This window comes from Ranitomeya variabilis, chromosome 1 (assembly GCF_051348905.1).
Source record: "Ranitomeya variabilis isolate aRanVar5 chromosome 1, aRanVar5.hap1, whole genome shotgun sequence".
NCBI classification, from domain to species: Eukaryota; Metazoa; Chordata; class Amphibia; order Anura; family Dendrobatidae; genus Ranitomeya; species Ranitomeya variabilis.
In genome coordinates, this window is record NC_135232.1 from 114927900 (window position 1) to 114949029 (window position 21130).

Here is a 21130-nt window from a genome sequence, read left to right on the forward strand (position 1 = left end):
AGTTTTTATCGTATAAAAGCGCCGAAACATAAAAAAATTATATAAATGAGGTATTGCTGTAATCGTACTGACCCGAAGAATAAAACTGCTTTATCCATTTTACCAACGCGGAACGATATAAACGCCACCCCCAAAAGAAATTCATAAATAGCTGTTTTTTGGCCATTCTGCCTCACAAAAATTGGAATAAAAAGCGATCAAAACATGTCACGTGCCCAAAAATGTTACCAATAAAAGTGTCAACTCGTCCCGCAAAAAACAAGATCTCAAATGACTCTGTGGACCAAAATATGGAAAAATTATAGCTCTCAAAATGTGGTAACGCAAAAAATATTTTTTGCAATAAAAAGCGTCTTTTAGTGTGTGACGGTTGCCAATCATAAAAATCCGCTAAAAAACCCACAATAAAAGTAAATCAAACCCCGCTTCATCACCCCCTTAGTTAGGGAAAAATTAAAAAATTAAAAAAATGTATTTATTTTCATTTTCCCATTAGGGTTAGGGCTAGGGTTAGGGTTAGGGTTAGGGCTAGGGTTAGGGCTAGGGTTAGAGTTAGGGTTACGGTTAGGGCTAGGGTTAGGGTTAGGGCTAGGGTTAGGGCTAGGGTTAGGGTTAGGGCTAGGGCTAGGGTTAGGGCTAGGGTTAGGGTTAGGGCTAGGGTTAGGGCTAGGGTTAGGGTTAGGGTTGGGGCTAGGGTTAGGGCTACAGTTATTGTTGGGGCTAAAGTTAGGGTTGGGGCTAAAGTTAGGGTTAGGGTTTGGATTACATTTAGGGTTGGGAATAGGGTTGGGATTAGGGTTAAGAGTGTGTCAGGGTTAGGGGTGTGGTTAGGGTTACCGTTGAGATTAGGGTTAGGAGTGTGTTTGGATTAGGGTTTCAGTTATAATTGGGGGGTTTCCACTGTTTAGGCACATCACGGGCTCTCCAAACGCGACATGGCGTCCGATCTCAATTCCAGCCAATTCTGCGTTGAAAAAGTAAAACAGTGCTCCTTCCCTTCTGAGCTCTCCCGTGTGCCCAAACAGGGGTTTACCCCAACATATGGGGTATCAGCGTACTCAGGACACATTGGACAACAACTTTTGGGGTCCAATTTCTCCTGATACCTTTGGGAAAATACAAAAGTGGGTACTGAAAAATAATTTTTGTGGAAATTTTTTTTTATTATTATTTTCACGGCTCTGCGTTATATACTGTAGTGAAAATGCCTGGGGGTTCAAAGTTCTCACAACACATCTAGATAAGTTCCTTGGGAGGTCTAGTTTCCAATATGGGGTCACTTGTGGGGGGTTCTACTGTTTAGTTACATCAGGGGCTCTGCGAATGCAATGTGACGCCTGCAGACCAATCCATCTAAGTCTGCATTCCAAATGGCGCTCCTTCCCTTCCAAGCTCTGCCATGCGCCCAAACGTTGGTTCCCCCCCACATATTGGGTATCAGCGTACTCAGGACAAATTGGACAACAACTTTTGGGGTTCAATTTTAACTGTTACCCTTTAAAAAATACAAAACTGGGGGTTAAAAAATAATTTTTGTGGAAAAAAAAAAGATTTTTTATTTTCACGGCTCTGCGTTATAAACTGTAGTGAAACACTTGGGGGTTCAGAGTTCTCACAACATATCTAGATAAGTTCCTTGGGGGGGTCTAATTTCCAATATGGGGTCACTTGTGGGGGGTTTCTACTGTTTAGGTACATTAGGGGCTCTGCAAACGCAATGTGATGCCTGTAGACCATTCCATCTAAGTCTGCATTCCAAATGGCGCTCCTTCCCTTCCGAGCTCTCCCATGCGCCCAAACAGTGGTTCCCCCCACAAATGGGGTATCAGCGTACTCAGGACAAATTGGACAACAACTTTTGGGGTCCAATTTCTCCTGCTACCCTTGGGAAAATACAAAACTGGGGGCTAAAAAATAATGTTTGTAGGAAAACATTTTTTTAATTTTTACGGCTCTACATTATAAACTTCTGTGAAGCACTTGGTGGGTCAAAGTGCTCACCACATATCTAGATAAGTTCCTTAGGGGGTCTACTTTCCAAAATGCTGTCACTTGTGGGGGCTTTCAATGTTTAGGCACATCGGTGGCTTTCCAAACGCTTCATGGCGTCCCATCTCAATTCCAGTCAATTTTGCATTGAAAAGTCAAACGGCGCTCCTTCCCTTCCGAGCACTCCCTTGCGCCCAATCAGTGGTTTACCCCCACATATGGGGTATCAGCGTACTCAGGACAAATTGTACAATAACTTTTGGGGTCCAATTTCTTCTCTTACCCTTGGGAAAATAAAAAATTGGGGGCGAAAAATAATTTTTTGTGAAAAAATATGATTTTTTATTTTTACGGCTCTGCATTATAAACTTCTGTGAATCACTTAATGGGTCAAAGTGCTCACCACACATCTAGATAAGTTCCTTTAGGGGGTCTACTTTCCAAAATGGTGTCACTTGTGGGGGGTTTTAATGTTTAGGCACATCAGGGGCTCTCCAAACGCAACATGGCGTCCCATCTCAATTCCAGTCAATTTTGCATTGAAAAGTCAAACGGCGCTCCTTCCCTTCCGAGCTCTCCCTTGTGCCCAAACAGTGGTTTACCCCCACATATGGGGTATCAGCGTACTCAGGACAAATTGTACAACAACTTTTGGGGTCCATTGTCTCCTGTTACCCTTGGTAAAATAAAACAAATTGGAGATGAAGTAAATTTTTTGTGAAAAAAAGTATAATGTTCATTTTTTTTTAAACATTCCAAAAATTCCTGTGAAACACCTGAAGGGTTAATGAACTTCTTGAATGCGGTTGTGAGCACCTTGAGGGGTGCAGTTTTTAGAATGATGTCACACTTGTTTTTTTTTATCATATAGACCCCTCAAAATGACTTCAAATGAGATGTGGTCCCTAAAAAAAAATGGTGTTGTAAAAATGAGAAATTGCTGGTCAACTTTTAACCCTGATAACTCCCTAACAAAAAAAAAATTTGGTTCCAAAATTGTGCTGATGTAAAGTAGACATGTGGGAAATATTACTTATAAGTATTTTGTGTGGCATATCTCTGTGATTTAAGGGCATAAAAATTCAAAGTTGGAAAATTGCAACATTTTCAAAATTTTTGCCAAATTTCCATTTTTTTCACAAATAAACGCAGGTAATATCAAAGAAATTTTACCACTATCATGAAGCCCAATATGTCACGAGAAAACAATGTCAGAGTCACCGGGATCCGTTGAAGCATTCCAGAGTTATAACCTCATAAAGGGACAGTGGTCAGAATTGTAAAAATTGGCCCGGTCATTAACGTGCAAACCACCCTTGGGGGTAAAGGGGGTTAAGGTGCTCCTGCATCCTCATACCTGTTAACACTGGGAACGCTCTTTTCTTGACAATCTTTCTGTCTAAACAGGCTACCGAACTTTTTACAGCTGCACAAAAGATCACCAATCTCGGCAGTGCATTATCATATCAAAACAGGACCTGTGCTGCCGAGAACAATGGCCGCCTATGTGCACTGAACCGTCTGTGACAGTGTAAGGGTGTCACAATAGATTGTTAGAGCAGTGTGCGAATGTAAACCAGCTATTAAATGACCGCCAATCAGCAAACAAGAAGCTAATCAGCGTTTTTTTAGTGCCGCCCGTAAGCGGACCCTTGCCCATATAGTATCATCTTCCTTTGACATTCATGTATAGGGCAGCGCAGGTGGTCAGTATGAGCAAAGCTGTCTTTTATTTAGAACTGATCCTGCTAATTAGCCTACGGCTGGAAAGGAAAAGGAAAGAAGAGTGTAACCAGAATATGACTGCACTGACTTACTGGTATTTGTTATTGCTGGTAAATAAAATTACTGGCATCGACTTCTCCATGTGAATACTGATTAGGCTGCTGGGGTCCCAGTCTGGTGGCAATCCTATTAACAAAAATATGGTGTAGCCCCTAGTTATCAGTAATAATTAGTTTTCGCAGAATGCCATATATAAATATCATTGTGACTGCACATGCACACTGGCAGTGTCCATGGGGTCTCTCTGGTGACTGACAGCCGGGATATGATGCACAACATCTATCCCCTCAGGTGCTAAGACAGATGTGGATGAAAAATATGATTGCACAGGGCTTTTGAGTTGCCACAACAGCAGGGCACCTTACAATGGCTTCCAGGCCTCACGGGGCTATCTGCCAGTAGATTGTCAGTTTGCTACTGACAGGCAATAACCTTGGAATATTAAGTATACAAAAGCTTTATTTCAGCAATTAGAGGATGGCATTGTGACGTTCCCATGTAAAACTAAATTATTAATGTTGTATTAATTAAATAAATACAACAACAACGAACCTTTGTATTGTGCTTTTCCCACAATGGCCTGACAGCGCATAATATATACAGTTATATATATTTTTTTTTAAACACAAGAAAGAATAGCAATTTTTTCCATTAAAACTTCCTTTATTTTATAAAACTTTTAAAAAAGCACATGTAAAGTATTGCATTAATCGTAATGTAAAATAAAGATAACGCGTTTCTGCAACCATGGGGTAAATAATATAAAAACACAACAAACTACAGCAGAATTAGCACCCTGGCCGCCTTACAGTAGTACCATAACTACCAGGCAACATGCATGCTCTCTCTGGGTTATACTTGACTCAGATCTTTCTTTCACTCTCTATATCTGGTCACTTTCACATTCACATCTTCTTCATCTCAAAAACATCTCCAGAATTCACCTTTTTCTTACCTTTGAAACTGTAAAAACTATTACTGTCATTAAGATTTATTCTTGACCTGACTGCTGCCACCCTATACTATTAGGTCTTCCTCTTACTATACTCTCCCCTCTCCAATTTATCCTGAGTGCAGTTGCCAAACTCATATTTATGTCCAGCATTACACCAGTGCCTCCACCCTGTGCCAATCATTGCCCTGGTTGCCCATTGGCTTCACAATAAAATGTAAATTTATCACATTCAGCAACAAAAGATCCCTCCACATCTCTTCCCTCATATCTGTCTACCACTCTACCCATGCTCTTTGGTCTGCTAATGATCTAAGACTAACATCCTCCATAATTTGAACCTCTCACTGATTTTTTTTGTGCTGCACAAGTTTTCTGGATTACACTACCTCAATCAAGTAGGTTAAATTCCCACTGTCCGGAGTTTTAAATTGCCCTAAGCACACATCATTTTAGGCAGGCCTATCACATCAATTTATTAATGTATTTTTTTCAATTTTCCCCTCTTACATGTTTTTTTCTGAATCTGGTCCCTTGATATCTGTTTCTCAAACCCTCCAAGCAATCAATACCACTTTGTATCTGGAAATACACAGATAATGGCAGATGACTGGTCCTTACAGGTTTACATGAAGACCTTTATTTATTATGAAAGATGGCTGGACCGTAAAATGTAAGCACATTTTACCTGTTGTGTCACTCCCTACTTCCTTACAGATTGTTAGCTTGCAAGCAGGACCTTCTCTTGTTTGAGTTGCTAAATTATGTGATAATCTTTAATGTCTCATTTGGCTTGTGCATGTATCTTCTGAATTGTATGGTGCTGCGAAATATGTTGGCTCAGTATAATAATAAAAATAGTTACTATTACTGTTGTTAATCAATGAGTTAAATGTACCCCAAATTATACTGTTAAAAACACAACTCATTCCATAGAAAAAATGAGGCCCAACAATGCCACATTGCCAAAAAATGGTACGACTCTTTGAATTTAGTGATGGGACACAAAAAGAAAAGACAATTCTTGTGTGTTTAATCAAAATAGGTTTAGTCATTTGGGGGTAAAGTGGTTTTCTTTTAGAGTCTTTCCTGTACATACTGTACATTACTATTTAGATTTATACCTTGAATTGTAGTTGATTGAATTTCAGATTTTTATTACCCCATTGCTATTTCTCTGCTTCTTTCAGCTGAACTATGCAGAATGTTACATACATAGAAAAAGATTATACCTCCTCTCTTAATGCTGACATTAAGAAACCTCCAGTTTTTCCACTCAGACAAGCAATGCCATCCATCGTGAAGTGTAGACCATCTCCCTTCCTTCAGGGATATCCACATCACTTTCCACACTACCAGTATGGCTATCCAGAAAATAATCTGCACCATTTGCACGAAGTACTAGAAAATGGGTCACGTAAAAGAAAGAATTTGCCATCTAAGATGCCCCATGATCATGAAGACGACAAACTCGGCATTCAGACAGAAGAAGAAACAAAGCGTTTTGTCCCATCTCATCTGCCCTTGTTTTATCATCTACCACCCATATCAAGCTACAATGCCAAAATGGTTGATTTGCCCAATATTGGTCTTCAATATTACAGAACTATGGACCCATTTTGGATTAATCCTTTAAATCAAGAACCTATAAGAACAAGTGCAATGTGGCCTACTGGATCACTATGTCTACACCCTTCTTATCCATTATTTCACAAAAATTACCCTGGCATTGTGTTTCCCTTCCACATGCCCACTCAAACCATGCATGAACATCAAGCTTCTGATACAGGCCGCCCAGCAGATGATGCTCTGGATAAAAGACAAATCAAAGGGCATGAGGATAAAAAACAGAAGGTGGAGAGGGTTGATGTCAACATTCAGATTGATGATAGCTTCTACATGGAGGTGGGCGATCACAAACGTTGGAAATGTCCAATGTGTGAAAAGTCCTATACATCTAAATATAATTTGGTGACACATATTTTAGGGCACAGTGGCATCAAACCCCATGCTTGTTCACGTTGTGGCAAGTTCTTTAAACAGCTCAGTCATTTGCATACACATATGCTAACTCACCAGGGCACCCGACCTCATAAGTGCCAAGTGTGCAATAAAGCTTTTACCCAAACCAGTCATTTAAAGCGCCACATGATGCAACACAGTGAAGTGAAACCTTACAACTGTAGGATATGTGGCAGAGGGTTTGCCTATCCAAGTGAACTTAAAGTCCATGAGTCCAAGCACGAGAGTGGGAGAGAAAATATCTGTGTGGAGTGCGGACTTGACTTTCCAACACTGGCACAACTTAAAAGACACTTGACAGCCCACAGGGGCCCCGTTCAGTACAATTGTGGTGAATGTGATAAAGTATTTCAATACCCAAGCCAACTGCAGAATCACATGATGAAACACAAGGACATCCGGCCACATATCTGCACCGAGTGTGGCATGGAATTTGTACAACCGCATCATCTAAAGCAGCATTCACTGACACATAAGGTAAGTTGCAACCATCACTGAATGAACAGTTTATCAGATCTGTTTCAGCATTTTTCTATACATACAATTAATATCAACATGTGTGGAAACTGTTGGCATCAGCACTTAGCAAATTCAGGCAATTGAGGGGGCCCACTACACATAAGGAGTCCACTTAGCCATGATTTTAGTTTTTTAGTACCCAGAATGGGTGTTTGGGTGCTATAATCAGAGCTAGGTCTTGTTACAGCAATTTGATCCCTCATATGGTGTTGTTAATTGTGACAATGGCAATTAGAGGATTTATATAAATACAGTAACTTTGGGAGATTAGGTACGAATGTTGACAGCTGGTAGCTGTTCTTTGTTAAATATAAATGACTCCTCACACTTCAATATTCAGCACCTCTTCAGGGTGGTGCATATGCATAAAGCCAGACGGACTACGGCCGTTTCACGCTATTCATGTGCTTCTATGGACCCGTAGAAGAGCATGGACAGCGCGAAACGGCCGTAGTCCGTCAGGCTTGTTCATCTGCTCACTCCCCTGCCACCTGCACACCACACATTGCACTTTATTGAAATCTGGATACCATTCTAATATGGATTAAATAAATTGACCATAAAGGACCAGGTGAGTGCTTAATGTCTTTTCTTCTTGTTTGTGCACAATTAAAGGATTTGTTTCCTTTCAGAAAATCCCAGTTTTTAGGTTGAGTTTATTAGAATAAAATCAAATCACATTTTACTCAACGTCTCTGGGTTCAGTGCTCAGTCTCCGTTGCTTCTCAGCGTATTTCTCATCGCTTTAGAGCTAATAACACTTTGAAAGCCCAGCATCCTATCATGGAGCTCAGCGGCTCAGAGAGCGGTGTTCATTCTATACAAGCGGAGCCACCAAGCTCGGTGATTGGCTGCTGTGCTGTCAATGTAACGTCAGCGCTGCAATCAACAACAGACCCCAGGAGACTCAGCTCTGGACATGGGTAGGGTGAGTAACTCCACCAGTGCCTCCACCTTGTTCCAGTAATTGTCATGGCTGACTATCGGCTTTAGATTAAAATTTTAATGTATCACACTCACACACAAAACTTTCCACCAATCCACATCACTTCCCTCATATCTGGCCAGGGACTGGGATTTTCTTTAAAAGGGAAAAACACTTTAAGTGGTTTGACATTATGTGAGGTCCCTGTGGTGCGATGGAGAGGTAACAATAGCACTGTCATGGCAGTGTAGGGCCTACTGAAGACCACTATGTCAGCCATGTTTGTAAAGCCCAGCAGCTCAGTATTCTCACGATAAGGCCGGGGTCACACTAGCGTAGAATATGGACAAGTGCTATGCGAGAAAACATCGCACAGCACTCGGACCAGTGTTAATCTATGGGGCAGCTCCCATCACCGTATTTTTTCTCAGGCGTATTCGATGGGTGGGTGAAATCGCAGCATGCTGCGATTTTACACGTATATCGTCCGAGTCTTGCCAATGCAAGCCTATGGGTGCAAGAAAAAAATCGGACCCCAACACGTACCATCCGTGTGACTTGCGAGAAATGTGCACACATTTTCCTCATTTCAGCCCATTGAGCCATTAAATTCAATGAGGAAAATCAGTGAGAAATGTAAAGCCATGCGCATGTCATACGGATGCATAGATGCGAGAAAATTGCATCATCGCATTGCAAACGCATTACACATGGATGACCATATGGAGAACACTTGTGCAACTCTCAGGAGGGAGACTTGGACCGATTTTCCATACGGTAAGTGTGACCCCGGCTTTAGGTGAACATACACATGACATGTTCATGGTCCGGCCGCTGAGCGAATGGAAAGTGCTCACGCAGAGACCTGGGGGCACAGGCATCTTCATTACACACCAAAGCTCTCCCTACCTTAGCTAAAAGCATCTGGTTTTCATTGTGTGACCTGTGGCAGTGGTACCCAGCACTCCAGTGTGACAGTGTCCAGGACAGGTTCCCGTAATGTGACGACTTCTGACTTTGAGAAAATCTGATCAGACATTTCAGCAAAAATGATCGCTCACACACTTTCATAGCCTGCAACTATCCAGCAACTTCACTGCTCAGTGCAGAAGTCAATACTATGTTCATAACACATTAATCCTTCCATTTAACTCATACATTTGGACGTTTGATTCTGACAGATGCCATCTGTCACCAATTTGGGGTTTGCTGTCTGCAATGTTACTGCAGCATGTCAGATCTTACAAAATGTGGCCCACTGGAAATATGCTGCATAAGGGCCCAATTTATTCTGGAGGGGAACCTGTACCGCCACCGTTCCCTGCGGCCACAGGCTCTGTTGAACTTATATTGGTTGGCCCACCATAAAAACTTATCACAGTTTCTGATTACTGGGGGTCCAATGCCAGCAGATTGTGAGAAATTGCCTCTGTAGTCAACCTGTTAGAATGGCGTTATGGTCAAGCAGCTCCGGTTTCCAGGACTTTAATATCGGTGTCCTGTCTTTAGGTTGGGCATCAATATTTCATTAGTGAAGGTTTCAGCTAAATATAAAGCCATGGAACTGGTCCCCTTTATTGTATGACCAGGCACATACGGTTGGTGACTGTACCCGCTACTGCAGCTCACTCTCATTCACTTGCATTGGGACTGAGCGCCTGTGAGCTGAGAAACCAAACGCTCCCACCGATTAAACCCACCTTGCAAAGAACTCAAAACTCATTTGCTTCTTCATGTATTTAGGGTGTGAAAGAACACAAGTGTGGGATCTGTGGTCGAGAATTTACTCTTCTGGCAAACATGAAGCGGCACATCCTGATTCACACCAACATCCGAGCCTACCAGTGTCATCTCTGCTTCAAGAGCTTTGTCCAGAAACAGACTCTTAAGGCACACATGATCGTCCACTCTGATATTAAGCCGTTCAAGTGTAAGGTGAGAAAACGTGCTGACCTGAAGGTTATGCAATAGGTAATTTAATTATTTCATTATTTTAATTACTTGTTGGCAGCTATCGCTTACTAGAATCTATCCACTGTTGGTGCAATACTCTATTCTAGCAAAAGTACAAATAGTGCATCATTGCTTAGAGAAGTCGTGTACTTAGGCATTTCACACCTGGATATAACTCTACAAGGGCTTAGCTTGCAGTATTATTTAAGTATGTTTTTTGCTAAAAAATTGATAGTGCTGGATCCTATTCTTTCTATGGCACTTACGGTATATTCTGTTTCCAATAGCACCATGGTTTTTAATTGTAACAGATCCATGAAGTCTATAATGAATCTATCGTACTTCAAATTGTAATTATTGACTGTGGATCAATAATAGGATCCGCCGGGTTTCGATGGGTTCATGTACTGTATTTTTGACGGGAAAAAATAGATTTGCATCAGTCTACTTTAGTTTTATTACGATTAAACTTTCTTTTTTATGAAATTCAGTATGATTTTTCTTATCATTTGGAGTCACTGGGAGATTGAAAAAAAAAAATTATATTAATAATCATCTGATTTTTTTACCATTTTAAATAAAAAAGAAACATCCTGCAGAATACAATTGAGTTCGATCAGCCTAGTGAACTCCACTCCATCATTAACCTCCATGTAATAATACGTGTTTTCATAAAACTATAAATGTGAACAGAATTAGTGCAGAATTCACATTTAATAGGTATGGGGCATTTTTTCACTGTTACCTACATACCCTCAATATATGTCGAAGAGACTTCCAGAAAAGAGCAAGTCTTCCAGAAAGCTAAAGTTTCCTACAAAATGTCTAGTTTGCTCATCTTGAAGGGATAATCACCAATGGCTAATGTGAACAGAGCGCTTCATTGGTGCTGATGTCTTTAGAGGGAATGACGTTGCATCAACCACTGACATAGCTGCTCAAGTACTAAATAAGCTGGCGCTAGACAGAGCTATGTTTTTTTTTGTTTATTCACAGCCTGGGGCACTGTGCATAGGGGTGTCTTTTGTATGGCATTATTATTATTAGGTCACTTTGGTCATTTTTTCTGTGTTGGGATATCTGTTGAAAGATATCGTTGTTTACATTACAGGTGTAATCCCTGCGTTCATTATGCCGGAACTATGACTTCATTTATTACCTTTGCGGTGGGTCATCTTTGTGTCTGTGCCATGAACTGTGGTGGTAGCATATGCAGCGTAGTTCATCTCTCCTACTTGGCCGTCTGGTCACAGCAATGTTTGAAAAAGACCCCCTGACACAAACACCTCCCAGCCATCACTCAGGGCCTTCGTGCGCCGCCTCCACTTCCTTCATTAATGTCCCCGACGCCTGTGCAGTAAGTTTTTTTTTCAGGCATGCGCAGTTTGCGCTGCCCTTCGACTCCCATCACATGATGGGAACTTACAGCGCAGGCGCCGGGCACATTTATGAAGGAAGTGGAGGCGCTGAGTGATGGTTGGGAGGCGTTTGTGTCAGGGGGGAAAAGACGTGCCCTCCTGACAAACTACAGGTAGGAAAGGCAAATTCTAAAAACGAATAGTTCAGCATTGGCAGGGACCCCAACTAAAAGAGCCACCTTGACAGAATGCAGCATTAGTGCTGCACAAGTGGCTCTTCTAGTTAAAAACGCCTGGGGGGGTGACTTGTCTCTTTAACTAAAATTGTAGTTCTGATTATTCATGCAGGAATATGCAGGACATATCTCAATTGCATGTACCAAAGTCACCACTGCTTGATCGAGAAATCAGACTTTTTTTGCGATCGCCATTTTTCCGTTAATAACGGCGATTGCAACACTGGGGTCGGTGAAAACGGACCCAAATCATATTTTCTGGGGACTCAGCTACCCCTTGTAGCTGAGACCACAGAGAAATTACGACTTTGGAGGGTGCTAAACACTTATTTCTCAGCGCCGTTAAAAAGCGGCGCTGAGGCATAAGTACCCTTAACTTAAAAGGCATATTGGCGTATTGGCAGTCGTTAAGGGGTTAAATTAATTTAGTTTCCTCTGTTGCGGTAAGGGTTAACAATCATTTCTATGCTCGTCAGAAATATGCAGCTCCATTTCAGCTGCTTCTGATTTGGTCAGACTTTCTTGTTCCTGCTGGTGAAATATTTGCCTTCCTGTGCTAGTGCTAAGGCTAAGTGGTTGGAATAGAGTTATTATAGTATTGTTCCGTGGTTTGCTATAGTACATGTGTGTTTATCTCCTGGTCCCTATTCCCATTTACTTTATTCCTCCCTGTCCCTATCCTCCACCCTATTGCTGGTTAGTGATTTTGTATGATAGAGGTTTTCTGTTATCCCTGTTTTGTCTTTGTTTCTTGTTTACCTTACATTTCTGTCCCGTGCCTCATCGAGTGGAGAAGGGGACACATAAGGGTTTAACATGAGCAAGGTGGGAGACTTGGGCCACTCTTCCTTCAAGAGTACCCCAGGACAGGAATAGTTATAGTCCCATAACTTTCCAGGCAAAGTTTGAGACCCTTCTTCTTCACCAAAGACCCTCACAGCATGACATCCAAACCCTACAGAGAGCTTGTGGGCACTTCTTAAATAGCAGATTTATGGTGAAGGAAAACGGTCACCTCCCTGAACAGTGCCTGGAGACTGTGGTTGGTGCTGCCTAAAAAGTTGATCGTCAACAGAGTGAGAAACTGACAGACTCCATGGATGGAGCTTTTCACTGTAAAAAGAAGAGGTGTTAGGCTGCTTTCACACATCAGTTTTTTGCCATCAGTCACAATGCATCGAATGTTGGAAAAAACGGATCCGTCTCAGATTGTGAAAAACTGATGCGATGGATCCGTTTTTTCGACGGATCCGACTAGCTGATCCAGCTAATTGGATCCTAAAAAAATTGGAGCATGCACAGTTAAAAAAAACAGAATCCGTTGCCGGATTCCGTCATTTGACCTATCCAGCGCCATAGGGTTCCACTCTAGCAAACGACGGACGGCGACGGATCCGTCACTGTGCGTTTTTTCGAAGGACACAAAAAACATTGCTATGTCCGCTTTCTCTGGCCGCTGGAAAAACAATTTTCAACGGATCCGGCGAAAAACGGATGAAACGTGAGACCATCCGTCACAACCCACGTCACAACCCATCTTTAATACAAGTCTATGAGAAAAAACGGATCCGGCTGCAACTTTTACCGAATCCGTTTTTTTCAAAATTCGCCGGATTGTAACTGACGGCAAAAAACTGATGTGTGAGAGCAGCCTTACATTGGTCACTGCTATTTTTTTTAGAAATGTCAGAAATGTATTTTTTTTACATTTTGGTTATTATTGTCACCTAATTGTGATGGTAAAATTTACATTTGATAATTCTGCACACTAATTTTTGCCCAATAATTCTGCACACACAAATATTTTCTTAAGAAAGACAAAACCTCACTTTTACTTTCCTAAATATACAAGTTTCAGATTTATTATCTTTTTGGATTGTCCGACAGCTCTGTAGTAATTCAGTAATAAAATTAATCATCAAAAACACAAATTGCCCAATAATTAAGCTTTCAAATCGTTTAAGATAAAGATACTAAATCTCTCACATAATTTGTTTTATTCCAAATTGAAAGCTGAACATGACTTTCCTTCACAATCACAACGCATTAGAACAGCTTGTGCCGTAACAGTGATGCTCCCCGTCGTGCCTTGTGAATACGACTGATTACTAGGAAACAGAAGTGGGATACGAGCGGGCTCCAGCAATGGCCGTGCACTTGTCTGATAGACATGTTAACACTTGAGTTCTCCGACTCTGCATGTGCCCCTTTCATCTTCAGTACTGAAGAAAGAACAAATGAAACGTGTTTAGACTTTAGCACACCCCCTGCCAACATGGCAAAAAGCTCAAAGGAACCCTGGTAGCACAATTCTGACTTTTGGCCTATGGCCAGCAGAATTAAGGCAATGACCAGATAGCAACTTTTTGGCATTGAGCTCCTCCTCAGGAGAAGGAAGGATATAACTGACTGAACTGCCTCCATAACAATGGCTCACATGTCCCCTGGGAATGGCTTGCAACTAGATTTCATCTTGCTTTCTCTTGTACTTCTCGAAGTTTCCTGTTTTCTCACGGTCTTTTTGGACAGTTTACAGTCATTCTCATTCTGGTTTTCTCTCTCTGCCTCTCTAAGGAAAGAAACACCCTTCTTATAAAGGAAGACAGCTCAGTGGCAGCCTTTGTAGCTCTCTGCAGGCTGCAGGTTTCCATTCCTTATTTCTATAAGTGAATGTGAAAAACAAAGGAAAAAACACACACACTTTGTGCCGATCTTATTAGGTGTGTACGGGATCTTAATCACATTTCATGAAGGTTTCTGTTTATTTTCATTTTTTTCCCAGATTTAAAACTTTCTTTTCCCCTTGTTGTATCATAGTGCAGGCTTTTACATTTACCGGCATGATAGATATTGCTTTTGATTGATTAAATATGCTTTGCATGGGTTTTCTTTTTTATTCAGGAGTGTTCACGGGCACTGGAGAGCTGAAAAGCACAATAGTGTCTATTCCAAATAGCAATAGGTATATTAATGGGGAGTACATGCTCATCTGATGGGGTTGTGTAGTTCACAACAATTTCAAAGCTTTGGTAGTACAGCTGCTGCAGAACCACAGGTTGCAAAACCAAGACAGTTCTGTGGAGGAAAAGTGAGTTTTTTTTCTTCTCTACTGGTGAAGTCCCACAGGAAGCATCCAGGACACAGAGAGGTTGAAGACATGCGGTTTTATTTTCGACGAGTTTCAAAGTTATCCTGTGGTTGTATTCTGAAGAAGTTTGATAACTTTCCTCCTCAGCACTTAATAAACTTTGGAATGGTTATAAAAAAAATTGTTATATTGTAGTAACTTTTAAAGAGTGAAAAACAGTTATTTTTATTCCTTATTTTTCTAAAATAATTTTGTAAGGTACCGTATATACTCGAGTATAAGCTGACCCGAGTATAAACCGAGGCACCTAATTTTACAAAAAAAACTGGGAAAATTTATTGACTCAAGTATAAGCCTAGATTTGGAAATGCAGCAGCTACTGGTAAATTTCAAAAATAAAAATAGATGCCAATAAAATTACATATAATTGAGACATGGGCCCCATAAGATGCTCCATACAAAATACACCCCATATAATGCTCCATAAAGTTGATGATCGGCCACATAAGATGCATTATACATAAATATGCCCCATATAATTCTCTATAAAGTTGATGATGGGTCCCATAAGATGCTCCATACAAAAATATGCCCCATATAATGCTGCATAAATATAAACCAATCTGAGAAAGACGGAAGCAAATGCCAGTATAAAATTGTAAACACTTTATTGTAAACAATTTTAATACAAAATACAAATAGGTTAAAAAATGAAGATACAAGTGCACAATAAAGCCGCCCAACTGGGTAGTACACCCCTTATGTATCCTAAGTATCCCTCTTGGTTAACGCCCATTTGGCTAAACATCACATATGTACTGAGGGCTCCTATAAAAACATATGATGCCCCAATTTATAAATTACTTCTGTTCAGAGTGGCTTATCCAAGCCTACAAGTTATAAAGAAGACTATAAAAAGAGTTATAAGTGATGCCAATAGTGTACATAGGTAATTGCTAATAACTAATACCACATAATAAAGTGCATAGTGCTAATATAGGGTCTATCACAAATCATATATAATTAACAGGGCAAAACAAACCTCAGTATAATTAAAATGCGGCAGACACAAATGGATCTATAGGGTCATTTTTACATGAGTATTCAGTTCAAAATATACTACATATACTACTGAAAATAACAACACCAGCCATAAATAAAGTGCACCGTGCTAAACAAGGCTAACGCCAAAGAATAATCCCAATAAGGCGGGCATAGACAAAGATTACATGCACTCAATAAATTAGAGCATGCATCTATAGTATAGCTGTTTTAGCAGCAACCACAAATGGACATAAGAAATCAGTCTAAATAAACATAAGGATGAAAGGGTATACGACCTAGTTTGGCAGCGTGGGTCCCCGACGCGCGTTTCGTGTTCCACTTCTTCCTGGGGGGTTTACCTTATGTGTGAGCATATCTAGCGTGCTTTTATCTACTCATAAATCAGTGGTGGCAGTGGTTTTTGCGGCGCTTCCGCCCACGTACCGGGCATGACGTCAGCCCCCGTCGGCGTCACTTGCTGCCGGCGCGCACACCCCCATCCGATGCGTCAAGATAGGGGGGCGGAGCCAGCAGCAGTCTGGACGCGTCTCCAGGGCTACCCATACCCGGAAGTCTGCAGAAGGGCTCACCGCTGCATAACGCTGAACCTGCATGTCAGTGTCCTCCATAATGCAAACAGCCGTATCAGTTCTAAAGTGAATACTGCTACCTATAGTCCCTAAAAGCCTATCTTAAAGCTTGGAAATGAGATATATCTATTTGCTTTTGTGTTTTTATTACACAGCAATTGTGCAACCCCCTGAGAGTTTGAATTAACCCATGTGATATGAGTGAATAAAGTGAGATAGATGAGTGTCTAAGCTATCAATTGTATTGTATTAATGAATAGTGCAATGGAATAAAAGTGATTACAATAAGCCTACCCACACATAGATCAGTAATATCATTAACGTAAAGATTTATTGTGAGGTCTAAAAAGTGTATCCAGTGAAGTATTAATTAGTGTATATCTAATAGCCAAATGACTAACAGTGCTAGACAAAAAATAATATATCAATAACTATTATTTCAAAGGGGATGGTTTCATTTTATTTAGACTGATCTCCTGAAGTGCATGAAACAGTGCTGCCTAAAATAAGGCAGGAGTTTAAGATAACCATGATGATACAGAAAAATTAATTTTAACATCCATAGTATCCAGTATAGTACATTTTTTACAAAGGTATTTTTTATATAAACAAGTACATATAGTGTTTAAACACCTTAGTGCTTGAACCGTTAGATTGTGTCAAAACATTAGTGACAGGGCTTGTAAAAACAAGGCCTTAAAAGTAGGCCAAAGTCCAATATTAACCCGATACTTCAACTGGTATATCATTTACTTAATTACATCCGGGTAGTCACTTATTTTAATAAGTCGGCTCCAACGAAGACACAGCGTGAGGGTGGGCTTTTCGGCCTGATTCCTGGATTTCTATCAGCATACGTAGAGACACTTGAATCACCACGGGTTAGAGAAAAGCACGATAGAGATAATGTGTACTAGAAAAATAGATAAATAAATAAAACAATGATAAAATATATGACATTAAAACAAGTAAAACGCAATGAACACAATAACAGAGAAGAGCACACACTAGAGGAAGGGGGCAAAGCTTAAGACCTCATTTAGACCTCTAGGTTGCACGGAGTCAATTTTGGAGATCCACTTTGCCTCCAATTAAGCTAGATCTCTCCTCCAATTCCCACCTCTCTGATCTATATGTACCTTGTCAATCCCTATTACCTTCTAGAGTCCGCCATCACAGTTGTGAAATTGCCTGAAGTGTCTGGGTACTGGTTTCAGACTGGTTATAGCCTCAATCTCTCTGGCATTAATGATGTCCCTATAATGTTCCCTTACTCGAATTTTTAGGGGTCTAGAAGTTAAACCAACATAAATGTTTTTGCAGGGGCAAATAGCATAATAGACCACAACTATACTGTTGCAGGTGATATGTTGAGTAATTGTAAATGTCCTAGTTCCCTTGCTAGATTCAAAGGTAGATGCTTTCACCATATTGGTGCACGCTATGCAGCTATTGCATGGGAAGAACCCCCATTTTTGCCCCTTGGAACCAAACGCTTTTTCTGGTGTTGATCCAGTGTAGTAACTATGGACCAATTGGTCCTTTAAATTACTAGATCTCCTATAGGTAATTGAAGGCCGGTCATTAATGTGTTTACCCAGAGTCCTATCAGTCAATAGTAGCGGCCAATATTTTTCAAGGGCCGTTCTTACCTCAGACCACTTTTCATTGTAAGTTGAGATAAATCTCACTTTAGATTCAGTTTGTTCTTTGATCTTGGGTGCTAGTAGATCCATCCGTTTCACTCTGTGAGCTCTCTTTAAACCTCTCTTAATACTGCGCCTTGAGTATCCCCTATCTTCAAATCTGGATGTTAGGATCTCGGCTTGTTCAGAGAAGGCACCGCATAATGCTGCATAAAGTTGATGATGGGCCCTATAAGATGCTCCATACAAAAATATGCCCCATATAATGCTGCATAAAGATGATGATGGCTCCATACAAAAATATGCCCCATATAATGTTCCATAAAGTGGATGATGGCCCCATAAAATGCACCATACAAAAATATGCCCCATATAATGCTGCATAAAGATGATGATGGGCCCCATAAGATGCTCATATAATGCTCAGTCATGCAGTTTATGTTGATCATTTACCCTATATTGCTGCTGCGATAAAAAAAAAAATTACATACTCACCTCTCGTTGCTGTCCGGTGTGACTCAGCGTCGCCAGCTCTCTGCAGTGACTGTTCAGGCAGAGGGCGCGCACTAATCACGTCATCGCGCCCTATCATCTGAACATCACAGCCAGAGGACGCGGAAGACACAGCGCCGCGGTGGAACGGGGACAGACGAATATCGCAAGTGCTGTTGGCCTGAGCAAGTGGCGGCACAGGCACCTGGCCCCCATAGCGCGCCGGTGTCCCCGCCTGCTCAGGACCCCGGCACTTGTCCCGATGCCAACGCCAACCGCCTGCCCTGTCAGCAGCCACTGGAATACTTACAGAGGTTATCGTACTGGTTATCGGGGCACTCTGCAGTGAGGACAGTATATATCACCAGTCCCAGATGGGAATATATATATAAACCTCCGGTTCCTCACTGCCGGGATCCCCAATAACACCAGAATGGCATGCTGCCACCAGTTCCTGATTAGATACAAGGCCAGACCGCTAACAAGCTTATATCGGGTCAGAAACCAATCCCAGGTAGCGTATAAGTACTAGCCAGACCATTCCTTATAATATGTGGATCCAGGGAAGCACTCGAGTCCACAGGTACTTTCTTAGTTTCTGGTCCATCTCCACGCGTGACGTGATGCAGATTACATGGCAGAATAATAACACTGGCTAAATGCATATAGCTAGTTTTAATCCCTTTGCTCGCCCCCTTCCATATTTGCCACCGCCCCTCTGGGCCAAACTGAAATCTCCTCCCTTGACCTCCTAGCTGAAAGAATTCCCAATATCTAGGATGGGTCATAACTTCCTAGTGGGACAACTGACATCTCAACGGGATCGATTGGGCTTGACAAATATGGAGAATCCAAACTTGGGTTAGCTAAGTGGTTCTGGAGATCCAGTCTCGATAGCTTACTATCTGAGACAGCTAGAGAATGATGAGACCCAGGTGTGTGTGCGGAGGGCTCCCAGGATTCTGGTGGTATATTGAACTTAACTCTGAGATGCACGGTACTCTCATAATTCATCTCTATCTGTTGGGGCCGCTCCAGCTAGGGCTTCCATTGATAGCTGATTGATAGCTGGCCGCCCTGCACAAAAGACAGCAGGGGCTCCCAGCTCTGTTCCTCCTCACATTAATTAACACGCCTCTAATTCTCTGGCCATATTGCAAGATCCTGTTCTTTTGAGGAATTGTGTATTTATCCCATGGGTGGGGGCCATAGTTCAGCAGCAGGGGGAGAGGGAGAAGTCTGGATAATATATTGGGCCTGAAATTAATAAATCAAAATGGTGTCTCCCTCCTCCCTCACAGTAGTGATGATCGTCCTGGACAAAACTATTGCGATTTTGCTATTTAAATGTATTTATTTATAATTTATAAATAAAGTAATTTATTTATAATGATATATCCTTTAGTTTTTTTTTTACCCCTTTAATAAAGTTCCATAAAACATTCATTGGAAAAGATTATATAATAATTGTATGATCAGAAAACGTTTGATGACTGTTAAAGTATGAACGTGACATGCTATGCAAATCAGATTTTTACAAAAAATATATTTTTGAATCAAACTTTGTATTAAATAACTGTATAAAAATGTATTGAAATAAAAAGTATAAAAAGTATCTCCCCCAGCTTTGGTGAAGGGGCTGTGCTTTAATTAGATCTATGACATTTCTCTGCCAATGAACCTTTATTTGTCACAGCTGCCACAAAGCAAGCAAACTGTCAAAAAGTGTAGAAAGGTAATTTGCATTTCTATTAGCCCTCAAGGAAGTGTCTAAAAGTTAATATTAAAGAATAACATCCATTCTTGACCTTCTCAATACTAAGGTCTGATTTTTCTTTTAACCTCTTTTTTTTAACAGCTGTGTGGGAAGGAGTTCAATCGTATGCACAATTTAATGGGCCACATGCATCTGCACTCAGACAGCAAACCCTTCAAATGTCTCTACTGCCCCAGCAAGTTCACGCTAAAGGGAAACCTGACTCGCCATATGAAGGTCAAACATGGTGTCACCGAAAGAGGCATCCACTCTCGAGGTAAAAAATAAATGGTATAAGTCATACTGCTAACTCTAAATTTCAAAACACTGACCGTCACATCCAAACATAGATCAAGTGTGAACAGGTGCTGAACCTAGAGTCACCAACTCGTACACAGTCAAGTAAATAAGGCAGCACACTGTAGCGCCAAAACATGCAGTCTAACTTTCATGTTTCATGTTTGCATGTTTTGGTGCTACAGTGTGCTGCCTTGTTTGTTTGACTGTGTACGAGTTGGTGACTCTAGGTTCAGCACCTGTTCACACTTGATCTATGTTTGGATGTGACGGTCAGTTTTTTTAAATTTGTATTTACTAGCCTTCTGACCGAGCACTCCGCCTCGTAGCCACAGGTGTTTTAATCGCAGCAGGTCCCCTCAACAGAGAGAGAGAAATTTAGTCTAAGAAGAGGTTTCACAGGTACCCATTCAGATGAAGACGTTTGTTCTCAGCGAGGAAGGGAAAGTGTAGGACCTGGTATTCGAGAGATGCTGTA

General features: G+C 41.1%; 1 protein-coding gene across 1 annotated transcript in view; it reads left to right on the forward strand.

Annotated features, from left to right (window-relative positions):
- ZNF366 (zinc finger protein 366) overlaps positions 1-21130 on the forward strand; it is an 88737-nt gene that overhangs the window by 63720 nt on the left and 3887 nt on the right. The window contains exons 2-4 of the mRNA XM_077280761.1: positions 5917-7225; positions 9936-10127; positions 20458-20632. Coding sequence (XP_077136876.1) covers positions 5924-7225; positions 9936-10127; positions 20458-20632 — 1669 coding nt within the window. The 5' untranslated portion in view covers positions 5917-5923. The remainder of the gene's footprint in view (positions 1-5916; positions 7226-9935; positions 10128-20457; positions 20633-21130) is intronic.